Consider the following 16,927-nt stretch of genomic DNA (forward strand, 5'->3'; position numbering starts at 1 on the left):
AAAAGTATTATGTAATTTATACACAAAGGCTTAGAAATCTGCATGTTTTTTTTTTTTTTGCTGGAAAAGCTTCATTCACTGAGACATTTTTAAATTTTACTCCGTTTTAAGAATTTTTTTTAAATTGATTTTGGTTGTTACATTGGGTCTCAGATTTGTAAACAAGAAAGATAAAACGATTTTTTTTCACATTAATTGTCATTTACGTGATGTCTGCCACTGAAGTATTTTAAATTCATTTTTTTTTAATTATTAATTTATTTAAACGCTACAATATGTTACTTTTGTGTAATATTGATGTAATACTGATATGGAATGTCTAATTTGTTCGTATATATTTTTTTATTGTTAATTAAAGATTCAAGATGCACTTTCGTCATTACAGGGCGACCAAATTGACTTAACTGGCTCAAGCCGTCCAAAAAAAAAAAAAGACTTTTTAACTGGTTTAGTGATAAATTTCCATGACAACTGTGTGATTATCATAAGATTGGCCCAGATGATTGGCTTGCTGGAGGAGGGAAAAAAACGCGATTTACGCAAAATTAAGTTTAAAATCTGTTTGGGTTAAAATCTTAAAAGAACCCCTTTTTGGGACGCAATAAAAACACGATACGGAGTTGAGGATCGAGTTGACTTTTTTTTTTTTTTTCAACGTTTGTCTTCCTCATCCCCAAAAATAGTCAACACTTCAAAGGCGTGCGGCGTTAATCGCATCCGTGCAATATTTGCATTAATAACCGCGCAAAGCCGCTTGCTTATGTCAACTATTAAAACATAAAGACTTTTCGTGCCACCGGTAAACGCGGTAACAATTCCGAAGCGATCCCCGTTGACGTCGTCGCCGATTGACGCGAAGCATCTTTTTATGACGACGGTTATAACGGAAACGATGGCAGGCAGGCGGCTGTGATTGGCCAGCGCGCGTGCGCCCGAGAAGGAGCGCGATTCCTGGCCGTTCTTGAGCGGACGCTCACTCGCTGGCGCACCGGCTCGGCGGCGCTCAGTGCGCGAGCGCGCATCAACTATCCGCGAGCATGGACGCCAGTCTTTATCATATCATATTCGGGGAGCTGGCGGACTTAAATTGCACTTTGCTGGACGACTTGCAAGACACCGTATGGGAAAATGCTTCACTTACATTATTGAGCACTGATGGTAAGAAGAAATTCCTTTTTTTTTTTTTATTTCCCCCTGCGTTGCACAATGGTGAGGAAATGGCAACACTTTTTTTTTTTTTTTTTTACCCTCCCAAGGTTTCTACTGTAACGCCACCACTGATGAGATTGGTACCTGCTGGCCACGGAGCAGCACCGGGAGGATTGTGGAGAGACCCTGCCCCGAGTACATTAATGGAGTCAAGTACAACACCAACAGTAAGATGTTTCACTCGGGATCCCACTTTTGCCTGGTTAAGAGCTGTTCACAAGAGAGCCTTTCAAAAACTGTCTTTCATGTTTTGTTTTGTGTGTTTTAAAGCCTCGGTGTTTTAAAGACTGGGATGAGTCATGCTATGGAATCCATGTCAAACTGTTTAGGTCTGTGGTGTTCAAACTATGGCACGGGGGCCATTTGTGGCCTGTTGTTTGGAGAGAAAAATAAAACAACTTTGGCATTTCCTCTTAATCGGCTCGCACAATTGTCCAAGGAAGTCTGCAGGCATTTAATGCAAATACGCACAACCGAACCGTACGATAATCAAAGTGTTGACATATAATGTGAAATGCCATAGATGGGCTAATGGATTGTAGCGTTTGTGTTGGGATATTTCGGAACCGTGGCGGCTATTGTAGTTTTCACTGGGGGCAGGGGGGGTGTATATAATTACATAATGTTTATTTAGATTCTATAAATGATACAGCGTATACTAACAATAACAATTGCTCCTCATAAACGTGTTGCCTATTTTGGAGGACTTTTCTAGATATGCAAACATGACAAAAAACAATTTACATCTAAATAAGCAGTAAGGTTTCACTTCACAGTTAATGGGACCCGAGTTCGAATCCAGCTGGCTCCGGCCTTCCTCCATGGTGTTTGCATGTTCTCCCCGAGCCTGCGTGGGTTCTCTCTCACACTCCCTAACACATGCATGGCAGATGTATTGGACATACTAAATTGTCCTTAGGTGTGATTGGGCGCGCGAATGGTTGTTTGTCTCTGTGTGCCATGCAATTGGCTGGGATAGGCACCAGCAAGCCTCTTGTGGGGATAAGCGGCAATGGATGGATTTTTCAAGCAAAAATGGTTTCCTCCTTTGCGCTCCGCCTGTGACTTTCATGGCTTATTAAGCTTGCTCCTGAGGTAGAGCCCCACTTGCAACGGTATGACGCTAATATGCTAAGATGATGCCCCCTCCAGAAGCGAGGGGGCGGGGGGAGGGATTGGGAACATCTCTTTGTAAAGATATGATTCCCATTGTACACCGTGAAGAGTAAAAGCAATACAACTCATTTCATTAATAAACGTCACATAACCATGTTTTACCCATAGGGAGAGAAAAAAGTTCCACATTTTTGTTGGAGGCTCATGCATTGTGGTGGTGTTGGGATGGGGGGGGATTGTGAGAGTCTCTTTGTTAAGACTCAATTCCCATGATTCACAGTGAGGAGACATTCAGAGCACCCAGTTCGTTAGTGAGTGTCATATCACTGTTTTACCCTAATGGGGAATTTAAAAAAAAAAAAAAAAAAAAAACAGGTCCACATTTTTGTTTGAAGCTCATACATGGGGGGGAGGGTGGGGTGTGAATGCCTCTTTGTAAAGACTCTTCTCATCATAAAAGACTGTTCATTTGTGAACATCACATCATTTATGTTTTACCCTCATGGGAGGGGTAAAAAAGTTGCATGTTTTTGTTTTGTCATGCATTGAATAGAGCAGTGGTTCTCAACATAAAATAATTCATTTAAAGTGTTAAATCCGTTCTAAATATATATATATATATATATATATATATATATATATATATATATATATATATATATATATATATGAATATATATATATGAATATATATATATATATATATATATATATATGAATATATATATATGAATATATATATATGAATATATATATATATATATATATATATATGAATATATATATATATATATATATATATATATATATATATATATATATATATATATATATATATATATATATATTCATATATATATATATATATATATATATGAATATATATATATATATATATATATATATTCATATATATATATATATATATATATATGAATATATATATATATATATATATATATATATTCATATATATATATATATTTGCCCACAGAAAAATATCAAACATAAATGATCCTGTTTCGAGGTTACTGAAACAAAAATAAAAACAAAAATAAATCATTAACTTAATAAATAAATAAATAAATAAATATAATCAGTGTCAGACCTGTTCTCAAAAAGAAATAATTATAAATAAATCTTTGTCCACAGAAAAATATTCCACTTACCTTAAAGAGTGTCCTGTTTTGGGATCATAGTGGAGATATGTTTGCAAAAAGAAATCATTAAATTGACAGGTAACGAGAGGTAGCACATCACAAGTTTGGTTAAACCATTCTAGTATGGGGGAGAATTTTTACAATAATTAAATCGAATAACCTACTGAACATACTTTGTTTTTGAACTTATATTCTCCTGAATTAATTAAGGCAATAATTATTTTTAAAGGATTTTTGCATGTTTGGTAATTTGTTTTATTTAAATTCTCAAGCACCCCCTGAAATTCCTTCAAGTACCCCCAGGGGTACTAGTACATTGTGAGGAGCCGTTTAACAGATTCGATTCATTCGTGAATGTCACATTACTTGATTTTTGCCCTCGAGGAATAATAAATCAAAAAAAGTACAGCATTTTTGTTTGAGACTCGTGCATAGGTTAGGCCGGGTATATGAATTTCTCTTCGTAAAGACTCGTCTCAGACTCGCCAGTAAAGAGCCATTCAAAACACTGTTCATTTGTGAACATCGCATCACTGTTTTACCCTCATAGGGGGAAAAAAAAAATCATTTGAAAAATATGTTTGAGGCTCATGCATGCTTCCTAGCTATTTATGACAGGCGATGACAATCGTTAGCTCATCTCCTGTCCCTGCAACAGACGCTCCACACTGAGCATGTGTAATGCTACAAGACAAGCCACTTAAAGCAGGACGGCAACTCTTGGTTTGCGAGAGGCAGCTTGAGTTGTGACTCATGCGTCAATGAAGGTGCTGCATCCCGGATTTAAAACAACAAGCAAAAAAGCCACTGCGAATAATATCATGCTCTGTTTGCAGCTGTGTGAGAAGCTCTGATCAGAAGAATCAATGCGTTTGATTGTAAAATTCATTGCCGGGTGTGGGACAAATAAGTGGAAGCCATAAAAATGGTTTTATTTATTGTTTTTGTTTATTTTTTTGGGTGGGTGGCCTTGTAGTTTTTCTTTTTTTTTCAGTTTTAGACTAAGCTGTAAGCAGTATAAAGGCTGTAAAAAACAGTTAGTTTCTGTTATTTTTTCTTTTAATGTTAAAAAAGAAGGTTTAGTCATATATTTTTTATCGATAATGATCTTATTTATAGTCAGCGCGTTGCCAAGGATTTGAAAACACAAATTCAAACGGTCTCAAACATGTTTAGAGGTCAATAAATTCAAACTAATAGTTCACCTCATGAAAATGCACGTATGAACCGAAAGCTATTCCAGATCTAAAAGCATGACCACATTATAAAGCCGATTTAAAAATATACCAACATGTGCGAATACCATCAAGGACAAAACATTCCTCCTTTGAAGAATTTGAATAGGATTTTGTTTTGTTTGTTAATCAAACAATTCAATCGATCAAAACAGCGGTACTGTAAAAACAGTCATAATGTAAATATGTGTTTCAATTAACATCGTAGCTTTTGGCAAAACTCTCACCTCAAACAACTCATGATGCATTAGAAGCAAGGTCCCAGGACCGTAATGCAAATCCTTCCCCAAGTGCCTATTTCCTATCGCGCAGCTGTTATCTCCTTAATAAGCTCAGGTGCAATGACACTATCCTTGCCAAACACTTCCACTGTCTGCTTATCTCACCGCTGATACGCCCCCGGCTTTTCTGGTGTATCTAGTTGATGGACATACCTGGTATGTTGACCCTGCTTCCTGCGCAAAAAGTGCCGCCATGTAAACACATATTTTGTTCTTATGGATTTCTACGGTGCCTGACAGTCAGGTATTGAAGTATGCTACAGGGGGTCCAGCCAATATCAGTAAAAAATGGCCGAATTGTCTTCAAATTGTGCTATTTTCTAAATTACAGTGTAAAGCAGTGGTCCCCAACCACCGGTCCGGGGACCGTTACCGATGTGGATCAACTGGTACCGGGCCGCGTGGGCTGCACCCGAAATAATGTTTTGGTGATGATTTAGTTAATGCTACGTGCACACCGATCGCGAACGAGGCGAAAAAGCGGTCACGAGAAGCGAAATTTCGCCTTTTCCGCAATGTTAAAATTTTTTAACTCGTTTCGCGACAGCCAATCAACTTCGGGAACATTCAGCGGCTCACGCGGGGGGCAGGAATGAATCATGGCGGCCGCTTTGCGGTCACCGGAAGCGATCCAACACGGCCAGCTGAGCTTTCGATACAAAACGGAGCCAAGCAAGAGCACTCACTTGGCTTGTAGAAAGGCGGAAGTGAGAACTTGGGACAACCGGTATGTGCAGCGTTTTCTTCACTTAACGGCTGTTGAACCGTAGTTACTGTGCTAAGCTAACGATAGCGCAGCATTGTCAGCACGATATTTAGCAAAGTCTCGGCCACTTGATTATGACATTGAAACTTTTGGCGCTGCCTCTGGCCGCTGTTGATATTACATACATAGTGAGAAGGATGATGTGGTTTTTAGAGCGGCCAGGTCCCCCCCCCGTCCACAATATAAATGTAAAGGTGATCAAAAGGTTGGGGACCACTGGTGTAATGGACGCACCAACAGTTTGGTAATAATGTAAAAATGACCGCAAAACACAACAAATCTCATCTTCCTATAGCCTTCATATTTTCTTGTGTTCATATCCGTAAATGATTTATTTGTTGCGTTTCAGAGAAAACCTGCCAGAACCGCTCCAAATTATTTGTTGAAAGCACTTTAAATGGTGGCAGGTGTGCTTTGTTTGAATGCGATTAATTCCGAACGGCTTTGAATGGCGCATACGTTTTTTTGGCTATCCGCTGTACATTATGTTCTGATGCATTCATCCATTTGTCAGCCATCCAGCAATGCCGTCCGCTCGCCTGGTGCGATTTTTCATTTCAAACACCCGTGGGCGTGTTTCCGCATGAAACCTCTCCAATCAACGTTGGAGAGGTGCTGTTTAATACTTCTTTTACATACCGAGCCGCTGCATTGATTGTATGTCACTTCTGATGCCGGCGGAGAGGAAATTGCCAGTCTCCTTCACGGTACGCGTTGAGACGCCATTGCGTTTGAAATGGTCACTTTTAAAGGTAAACAAGAGACTTTGTTGACAAAGTGTTGAACATGTTTTCGTGTTCATTGATACCAGTAGATGACTCCCCACATATTGACGTTTGGGACTGTTTTTTTCCACGTTTATATGTATGGGCCGTTAAATTGTGGATGTCGGGCCGCAAATGGCCCCCGGGCCACAGTTTGGACATTTGGCTTGATCTGATCGACTTTGTTCACAATTTCTTTTGTCGTTGTGTTGATTGAAATTTTGGGTTTTTTATTAGAACATGGGTGTCCAAACTAGGGCCCACGGGCCACTTACGGCCCAAATTCTATTTTTCGGCAGACCGCAGTAGAAACTATAAATGATATTTGACACGGCCTGCAAGGCTACTTAAAAATAAAAACAAAAACGTTGTGGGGGAAATAAGAAAAAAGGATGCCCATAAAATGTACAAACACTACAAATAAATGTGTTTTCTGCTGTATATCGTAGTAAAAAAACTGTCTCTAATCAAGATACAATTTACAAACGTCAACGATCTTCAAACACGTGTTTTAAATAGTTTGCTTACAACTAAGGGTGGTATCGGCACTGATATTGACAGCTGGTATTGGCACCTGCCCACGCCTAATTTTAAATTTGAGTGAGGCATTTCTTGATGATTTTTTCTTCTATTTGAATGGCTTGATCAAGTTTCTTTTAACATTTTACAGGAAAACATTGTTTCATTCCTGCTGATATCGTATTGGTATCAATATTGATGAAGGACTTTGTAATCCACATCGTATGGGAAGTCAATAAAAGTTGTATATTGATTACAAAATTTTCCATGGATATCGGCCCATCTTGATCGTTACGATCGATCCAAGCACCGCTACGCTTAACCCATCGCACACCAGGATATTCGCTTCAGATCATCTTTTAGAGTCCGATAATCTGGTTTTTGCTGCGTATGATAGGAAAACAGCAAAAAAAATAGCCTTATTTTTGGTACACTCTTATCACGCTAAACTCTTGCTATTTATAACGGGGGCAAAATTACGAAACCAAATGAAAAGACTCACAGATTGAACATGCCCTCTCAGGTAAGGGAATGTCAATTCCCTTCCACGTCTTGCAGCCGACATAAATATTAATGCGCGTGCAGAGTGGTGTAAGAGCTTGATGCATTTTTAAAGCTTCCTGTGTCCCTCTTTGTGTATTTATAGTTCTTTAAGTCGGCGTAAAATAGGCAGGGCCCGGGCCGTGCAGTTTTTTTAGATGTTTGAAAACATCCATTTTTGCCGCCGTGTGATCTTCCGTCTGCCGGGCCTCGGGCGAGACAAAGTGCCGTTTGTCAGCTTTGCGAAGTCGAGCCGTATCTCGGTCAACCGGGCAATTTTTTTTTTTTTTCATTGTCCCCGCTCGACGGCAGAGACAGCCTGTAGCTAATTATTCACGGAATTAGCCCGGCTCCCCTGGAAGAACATGGCCACGCCGTCGTAGTTTTCTATTCATTGTCATGCCGGGGACCTCCGTGGTCAGCGCTGCCAAGACTCGGCCGGCTATTGATTCCCTTATCTGGATTAATAAAGTCTGAGGCGTATCAGCGTATGAAGGGCCGCGGCATGTAGCTTTACGCTATATGTCTGAAATGAGCGATGACAATCGTGAGGTTTGTTATGAAAGTGAAATAGAGCGATGACTGCGACTGACCTTGATTCGCCTTTTTCGGCGGTGCGCTGCTTGCTACTCCATACCGCATATGCTAAAAAGAGCTGAATCATGGTTAGGGGCTATGATGAAGGCAGTGCTTTTCAATTATTTTTTTTTGCAAAGCCTCTCCCAGGAAAGGGAAAACTTTTCGCGCCACCCCCACTCAACCGAGCTGATTATCAATAAGATTATATGTCTATAAATAAGATTATATGTCTGTAAAAATTGTGTAAGTAGACCAAAAACTGTATTTTTTTCAACATTAACAAAAGAAAAAGGCAATATCAATCAACTTTTTTGACTAATAGCATTTATACAGGTTACAGCTTAGTCTAAAACTGAATGAAATAACCAAGTGATAATTGATGCCAATCCTTATTTTATTGCAAATACACTTCACATGGCAAAAACTAAACCTTTTCATTGGTGCAGTCCCTGCCTTTGCCTCCCCAAAAGAAAACTTGAAAATATTAACGTGATGTCTTTCAATTTGCCCATATATATATATATATATATATATATATATATATATATATATATATATAGGGGCAAATTGAAAGACATCACGTTATATTTTCAAGTTTATATATATATATATATATATATATATATATATATATATATATATATATATATATATATATATATATATATATATATATATATATATATATGATGAAATAGTCATACCTGACCTGCATTTTCTTAAAAAGCTGACAATCCATACAGGTTGCCAGTACGCTGACATTTAGGCTTGGATCAATTTTCTACATTTCAATACACAAAACCTTTTAGTCCGCCGGCTGATTCTCTTGTGTAAAGTCATTCTCCCGCAGTGTAGGAGACTGGGTCACTGGGTTTGCTCAGTGTGTATTGCAAACATTTCACTCACCATTGCACAACAACATCCCCATGTGATTTAATCATCTTTAATCTTCCCCGCACCCTCCACCAATCTTCTACCACCCGCAAAACCCAGCGACTATGTGGACAGTACTGAATTGCGGACATCCTATTTGATACATATTTTATTTTCATTAAAGTATGAAACGGAGCTTTCCTCAAACGTCTTAATGCCTGGAGAATTTAAAGTTGAACTTTTAGGACGGAGAAATACGATATTATATCCGCAGATCACTCCAGTCATCAGCGCGCCTCACTCGACCTCCTTTAGAGAGCGTCGATTGATTTGAAGTGTTTCGGTTCCATTTTCCAGTTTGTTGATATCGGTTAGTGTCGCGTGGAAAGAAAATGCCAGATTTAAAATGCTTCATTAGCTTCTTACGCATGCTAGCATGGGTCGACTAGTTAGCTGCCCCGTTGCTTGTCATTTACCATCACATTCTGTTTTGCTTATGTGAAGTGATGTTTAGCATTGTTCCTGTTTTCATTTTTCTTTGATTTTTATCCCCCTTGTCTGATCTTGAGTCCGTTTGACGGAAAGAACTCTGAGTAAAGATGTTGACTGCCGCATTAGCTTCTCATGCTTGCTAGCTATGTATCTGCTGGTTAGCTGCTGTATGTTTGGCTTTTTAAAGTAAAATATCATTACCAGTGTGTTCTGTTCACTGAGCTTTAGCTAATTAGCGCTGACTCTTTAGTTTGGTGGTTTTCGACTTCCTGCGTTAATTTCCGATTCTCGTTGACGCTATTGGACTATCAGATGGAACTTTTGCCTACTTACTAATAATGAAACTGGCGTCATGCCCTTGATTCCATTTGCTTCTGCGGTTTGACAATAACAAGCCTCAAGCGAAGATGTCGACGGCCGCATTAGCTCGTCACGCTACCTAGCTAGCCGTGGACTGAGTAGATATCATTTTTGTCATTTTTAGTGTCGTTAAATGTTGAAATGTGAATCTGTTTTTTTGTCTTTACCCTTTCATATGCCAGAAATGTTTACGTCTGCTCAATTTTGTATGAAATTCTAAAAAAATCTAACATTTTACCGTCAGATTGTGTTCAACTTTAAAGGTTCTGAAATACAGAGTAAGACATTCATCGTGGTAGATTTATTATAAACTGGGTACAAAAAAGGTACATGTCCTTGCTGATAATAAAACTAGACTATTTCTCTTTCATTTTAGATAGCCTGAAAATGTTGATGGAAATGTTTCCGTGGGATTGTAAATGATTTTCTTTTTTATTCCCTTTCCACTCAAAAGTTAGAAAATCTGAAACAGCTGGTGTCTTGCCTTTAAAGCTCCTCTACGGAGCTTTTGCCTGCAGGTAAGCCCGTTCCCGCAGTCCTCCATCTTTAATATGATTCTTTGAAGCAACACCCTAGCACCTTTCTACATTTGGCAGTGGGAAATGAGTAGTGATCTCCAGATGCAACGGCAATGTGGTAAAAAAGTAAAGTTGAATACTGGAGAGGTCATACAAATCAGAATTGGATCAACCCCAGAATATTAGAAAAGATGTTGCATTTAAATGTTCTGTTTTCCACTGGATGCAGCACATGCAGTGTAATGCATCTTTTTAAGAAATTTTACCTACTCGTAAACTCACTTATTGCTAATTTAATGCCATGTCTAAATTGAATCTGTCATATTTATCACTTTAAACAATTTAGGACAGAGACTAGAACTCAAGGAAATTATGTAATTTGGTTGGTAAATTCAGGGTTACTTTTTTGTGGGACAAATGAGTTCTCTAATGCAGAGGGAATACCTTTCTGGGAAATGATCTGGCTTTTGTTCAATTTCAGAAATATTTGGTTACATGGTTACATCAGTTACATGGTGCATGGACTGACTCTTGGCGGCTATCAAAAAAAAAAAAGCACATTAGCTGCACTGGATTATAGACCGCAGGGCTCAAATGGTGAGAAAAAAGTTTCGGCTTATAAAATACAGAAAAATATGGAACATTTCAAGGGGATACTAACGCTTCGTTCCAAAATATCATATAGCAATTGCAACATTTTTATCAGGCAAAAGAGCAGCAAGCGCCGGACATTTATAGAAAATGACGCCATGTGCATGCTTCTTGCTCATGCAATATTTTCTCATTATCCCGACACGCGATTCCATGTTTGGCTTATTGGCTTCCCCTCGGGGCCTCTTGACTCTCGCTCATGTCTCTCACCAACTGATTGCGGTAAAAAGCGACTGATGCGCGGCCGACATACATACGCCGCGCGGGAGCGAAGATTGTATTAAATTCCCGATAACGAGAAGCCATGAAGAGAACGGGGAAAGTTAAAGAGTAGCAGATGAGTCATTGGCCCGTCCCTTCCATTGACCGTTAACACACTTGTAATATGCAATCCTGCGAAATATGTGATAAAAGTGCTCGATAAAACGCATAAATGGGAACAGAATGGCTGCCGCGTTTTTAATGGCGCTCGACAAAAAATTAAATATGCATCTTATGGCGCCACAATGGTCGGATGCGCTTTCCATTGTCCTCTGCTTCCTTGCGTGCACTTCCAGGCGACTGACTCTTGACTCTTAAATTTGTCCTGCAGGAACTTTTCTCAAACCTTAAACATCAACTGTAAGCGAGAGTTCCTCACGTACTGACTAATTCATTTCGGACTTATCTGCGTGTGTTCTATGTGGTCCTACTAGTTTAACCCTTGTGGCACGTTGTTACAAATGATGGAAATTTCTTTGATTTTTGTATGATATCATAAGAGAATCAATAGAAAAAAAATGATAGGGAGCTAAAATTTCCAGCAGATGATTAAAACATGTACAATTTTAAAATGCAACGATTCTGACGTTTTTATGTGAATGCTGCTGGACGTGCGAGATTTTGTGTGCAAAAATAATCATTGTCCAAATTTTGGACCATATAAACCCATTAGAATTACATTTTTTTGGGATGAGTCTTAATGGGACTTATTACATTGATTTTCTGCCGATTTTTGCAACATTCCGTTGAGGGGCAGTCAAAATATGTCAGCAAACAGAAACTTCTTTGACTTGTGTTTCAGCTCAAGACAATAGGCCTGAAAAAGCATTTACAGAATTAGGAAAAATAATGCAATATGTACAAGGGTTAAATGCGATATTCTGATTAATATCGCAAATGTCGACTGTGAACCAAGATTCAAAATCGCATTCAATCCCAAAGATGTATTTATAAATGTTACATTATGACATTTTTATTGCGTGGATGAACTTCAGGTAACTTCCTGATTAGCTATCATCTCACACCATGATAATTGAGTGAGACGGCTCTATTGACAGGACACGGGGATTTGCCTTTGTAAGCATTGACTAGGTTTAGCAGTTGAGATTGTCAGACCAAAGATTTTCTGAGCAGATCGGGATTGGAATAATTACTTAACACACCCAACAACACAAGATAACCCTCAGCATAATCTTTTAAAGATTGCCGATAATTGGGTTTATGCTGACTTTGGTCCGAAAGGAGGGCTAATGCTCTAATGTGGTCTGATTGTGTGTGTGTGTGTAAGTGTGTGTGTGTGTGTGAATGTGTATGTGTACACAGATTTCCACAATACAGCGGTACCACAAAATTTTCAACCATAACACACACATACTAGATTTTTTGTCTTTTTATTTCAAGCATGTCAGCTAACATCTGCTAGCTAGCAAAAAACTCAAACAGGCTGTCCTCCACAACACTAGTTGCTAATCTCTGATTTTACTTTAAAATGTATGGCAGCTAAGCATCTAGCGAATAGCTAGCAATAAATTTACATGGGCAGTGCGTCACAACCGATGTTCGCTCTAATTTTCGATGCGTCTGAGCATTCGCACAAATCTTCCGAGCAGGCCTTGGACCACAGTGGGCAACATCAGACATGCACATGGTGAGTCACCGTGTACATGTCTGATGTTGCTCACAAAGTGACCGATATCACATAAGTCACATTTTGTAAAAAAAAAAAAAAAAAAATAACGAGCAAAGGAGGGAGGCATGGGGCTCTGAGAATCACCGCGCGCATGTCTGATGTTGCTCACAAAGTGACCTATATCACTTAAGTCATATTTAGTAAAAATAACAAGGATAGGAGAAGGAGGGCTTTTATTTTGGTGAATTTTATTACTAACAACTTACAAATTCAGCTAACAAACAGGCGCCTGCAACGTAACTCGTTTGTATGCAGAGGAACATCATTTTTTGGGGGAAGCAATGTGCCGTTGTCAGCCGTGAGAGCAGTTTGTTGCAGAACAATCACGTAAATGCAATAAATACTCTTTACCAGTAGGTGGAAGCAAAGTACTTTGAGACATAAGCGTCTGTTTGCTAGCTAGTAAGAAGCTAACGTAAACAATGCTTCACAAGACCAGTCACTAGCATCTACCGTTTTGTTAAAAACATTTGGAAGCTAACCATATGGTTGCTAGCTAGCGGGAAGCTAACATAGGTAGTGCTGCATGGCGCCAGTCACTAGCTTTTGTCTTTTTGTTAAAAAAAAAAAAAAGATGGCAGCTAAGCATCTGGCAGCTAGCTACCAGGAAGCTAACGTAAACACTTGCATCTACCGTTTTGTTAAAAGCATTTGGCAGCTAACCATATGGTTGCTAGCGAGCGGGAAGCTAATGTAGGTAGTGCTGCATGGCGCCAGTCACTAGCTTTTGTCTTTTTGTTAAAAAAAAAAGATGGCAGCTAAGCATTTGGTAGCTAGCTACCAGGAAGCTAACTTAGGCAGTGCTTAACACTACTACTCACAATTTTTTTTTAAATCAAGTCATTATTCATACAAGGATGTGCAATCAAAGGTCATTTTTTTCCAAACTTCCAGTTTTTTATTTATTTGGTCTAATTCAAAATTGTATTTAACTATAAATTTTTTAACTTGCTTAAAATTCTGCAACCCATCTCGTTGCCGATCGTAGCTCTTGGCTTCCCTCTCATTGCTTTTTTTTTGTATCCTCCCTAACCCGTGCCAAATTGCAACGCAGAATGCACTTGGCATTCAATTAGGCTGTGGACGACCTTTTGTCACTTCCTCTTGAAATTGGGCCCGCATAGAAACAGCTAATCCCTGGCACGGGCGCTAGGATTTCCACAACATTGCCCTGCGTGTATCCCGTTTCTGCAAAAGCTTGACTGATTTGCTGCAAGGCCTTCAGGGGGAATAGCGCACTACTTGCATTATCACGAGGGGGAAATAGATTTTGGAAGACAGTCGGTTTCATGCAGCGCCGTTCTCGGCTTACGACGTGGAATATTCGGTCGACTGAAAGTGACGTGAACTTTTATTAAGTCCTTCTAAAGAAAAAAAAAGTGGTTTGTTTTGTTCTCCGGAACTTCAAACTGGATGCAGACAATTTTAGATATTCCATGAAAAGTGAACGCCGTTTGAAAAACTTGACCATGAGAGCGTTGATTACAAGAAAAAAGTTCTGATTTGACATGTGACCCACAACCTTGATTGGACATTGTGCATAGGCACAAAGGATAACAGTTTGAAGTAAAAAAAAAAAGTATGCTTATCACTTTCATTGTACGCTGTCACATGAGATGAACAGCAAATCATACCACCCAACATAATAATGATTGCAAGTACATCCCTTACTAAGGTTCTATGATTGTAAATATAGCAACATTTACAATGGTCTGCTCCGACCGTTTCCCAAAGAGAATAGCCACACTTAAAGGGAAGTTAGTATCCTGATTAATTTATGAGTTTGGGGAATATTAATTAAGCATTAAAATCCACCTGTTTGGATTCCATCTCACGGGCCAATCATTTCGCCGCATGCTGTTGGCTGAAAATGACTTTGATTGGCCTGTTTTGACCCTAACCCTGTTTTCACTCCCACAACGGCGCAAACGCCCAACGCTAACTGCGAATATAGGGCCATGGTGTGTAATAGCCATGTGCATAATAATCACTTAACAGGTTGTTAGGATTTGATCAAATGGATTTTGAATACTAAAATAGGCAAATAAACATCAAAATGACTTTTTTTTAAGCAACTAACAATCAAATTTGGCCTAAAACTAAAATGAGATATTACTGTGATTCATACTGCTACTCTAGATGTATTGTGTGTATTATGGTGCGTTTGCTGTCACTATCACTGAACCAAGAGCAAAACTGAAATTTAAACACAACACATGCACGTAAATATCAACTTCAAAACGAATGTAAATTTTGCAAAGCTGACATTCTTAGGCTGAGTTTAAGCCTGAGTTTTTGAATACAGTGAATACACCGTAGAAGAACATAAAAGCCAAGGGGAAAAAGAAAAAAAAGAACAGTGCCTCACATGGCTCAGGAGGAGGTTGTTTTAATGACATGGCAGCCTTGATTTACTCTGGTTTTGTTCCTATGGCGATGACGTAACCCAAAGTAGTTTTAGTTCATTACTAGCCAGCACTAATGCAGTACTAAACTACAGTAATAATTACAGTAAATATTTGTATGAGAACCTGAGAACCTGGGGATGCGTTCAATGACCACTCACTGAGTAGGACATATCAAACATCAATAGAAATTCTAATTAAAATCACCAAACAGCAATTGCTACTCTGTGAGCACATTCCTGGGAGTATATGGAAACATTTTACGAAAATCAGGAGCACCGCATGTCAATCAAGTTGCACCGGGACCGAGAAAAAACGTCGGATCGTGGTCAACGCGTGGACCAATTTAAACTGTCATCCAAGATAGCCTTTTAGCATTAGTTAAAGTAATAACGCAAGCACCGGTGACCAACTCGAATAGCGATTAAATCAGCTAGCAAAAGTTCCTCCTAAGAATTAATTGCATACTTCAGATTCCGCAAACTTGTCGCGTCCCGGTTTTAATTTCTAAATGATGGTCACTCCATTTTCAGAGCGAGCTGGCCAAGAACATAGAGAATCTCATTACCATGAAATGAGCCTAAAAATTATCTGAAATATGCCAATTGTACATACTCTCTCACTCGCAATAACAAATCCAACTCATAAGACTGCCGAGGCTGAGCAATCGTAATTTTGGAAAGGCGCCGAATTGTCCGCCTTCATAAATACACACCCCCTGATTATGCATGGATCTCTTCATTAAGATTCATGTTTAATTCAGTGGAAAATTCAAGAAAATGTGAGCAAAATGTCCTATCACTCAAGAAGAATGTAAACACGGTTTGGTCTCGAACGGAATGAGATTGTATTCCTTGGCCCTTTCACAGATGTCCTTGCAAAGTGTTATTAGCGGTACCCGACTAACAAACAAACAAATGGAACACAGATCGGGCCAATGGAAGCATCATCTGCGCGCACGTGTGCGAGAAATCAAACGTGACTCAGACGTGGCAGCCGTGGTTTTTATGGCCGGCGCTTCGGCTGCCTTCTTGGTTCATCTCAAAAGCCCGGCCTCCAACGCAGGCCTGTGACCTTCGACTTATCGTGGCCTAATAGATCAATCCGTTCCGCGGTTGGAATCGTAACGCGAATTCGCCGTACGGCGGGCAATCCGAACCTATGTTGATATCCGCATTTACCGCTCTATAAGGCGCACCGGATTATAAAGCACACCCTCAATTAATGACATATTTTAAAACTTCTCCCATATATAAGGCGCACCGGTTTATAAGGCGCACCCTCAATTAATGACATATTTTAAAAGCCTTTCCATATAGAAGGCGCACCGGACTATAAGGCGCACCCTCAATTAATGAGATATTTCAAAACTTTTTCCATATATAAAGTGCACCGGATTATAAGGCGCACCCTCAATTAATTACATATCTTCAAAACCATCTCCATATATAAGGCGCACCGGATTATAAGGCGCACCCTCCAATTAATGACATATTTTAAAAGCTTTT

The 16,927-nt window shown here is 39.2% G+C and overlaps 1 protein-coding gene across 1 annotated transcript in view; it reads left to right on the top strand.

Moving 5' to 3' along the window:
- The first annotated feature begins 918 nt into the window (after window positions 1-918).
- crhr2 (corticotropin releasing hormone receptor 2) overlaps window positions 919-16,927 on the top strand; it is a 37,795-nt gene continuing 21,786 nt past the window's right edge. Inside the window, exons 1-2 of the mRNA XM_088429771.1 lie at window positions 919-1,158; window positions 1,257-1,376. Of these exons, the coding sequence (XP_088285897.1) occupies window positions 1,038-1,158; window positions 1,257-1,376 (241 nt within the window). The 5' untranslated portion in view covers window positions 919-1,037. The remainder of the gene's footprint in view (window positions 1,159-1,256; window positions 1,377-16,927) is intronic.

Source organism: Hippichthys cyanospilos, chromosome 12 (assembly GCF_059441005.1).
Source record: "Hippichthys cyanospilos isolate Australia breed blue-spotted pipefish chromosome 12, RoL_Hcya_1.0, whole genome shotgun sequence".
In the NCBI taxonomy this organism is placed as follows: Eukaryota; Metazoa; Chordata; class Actinopteri; order Syngnathiformes; family Syngnathidae; genus Hippichthys; species Hippichthys cyanospilos.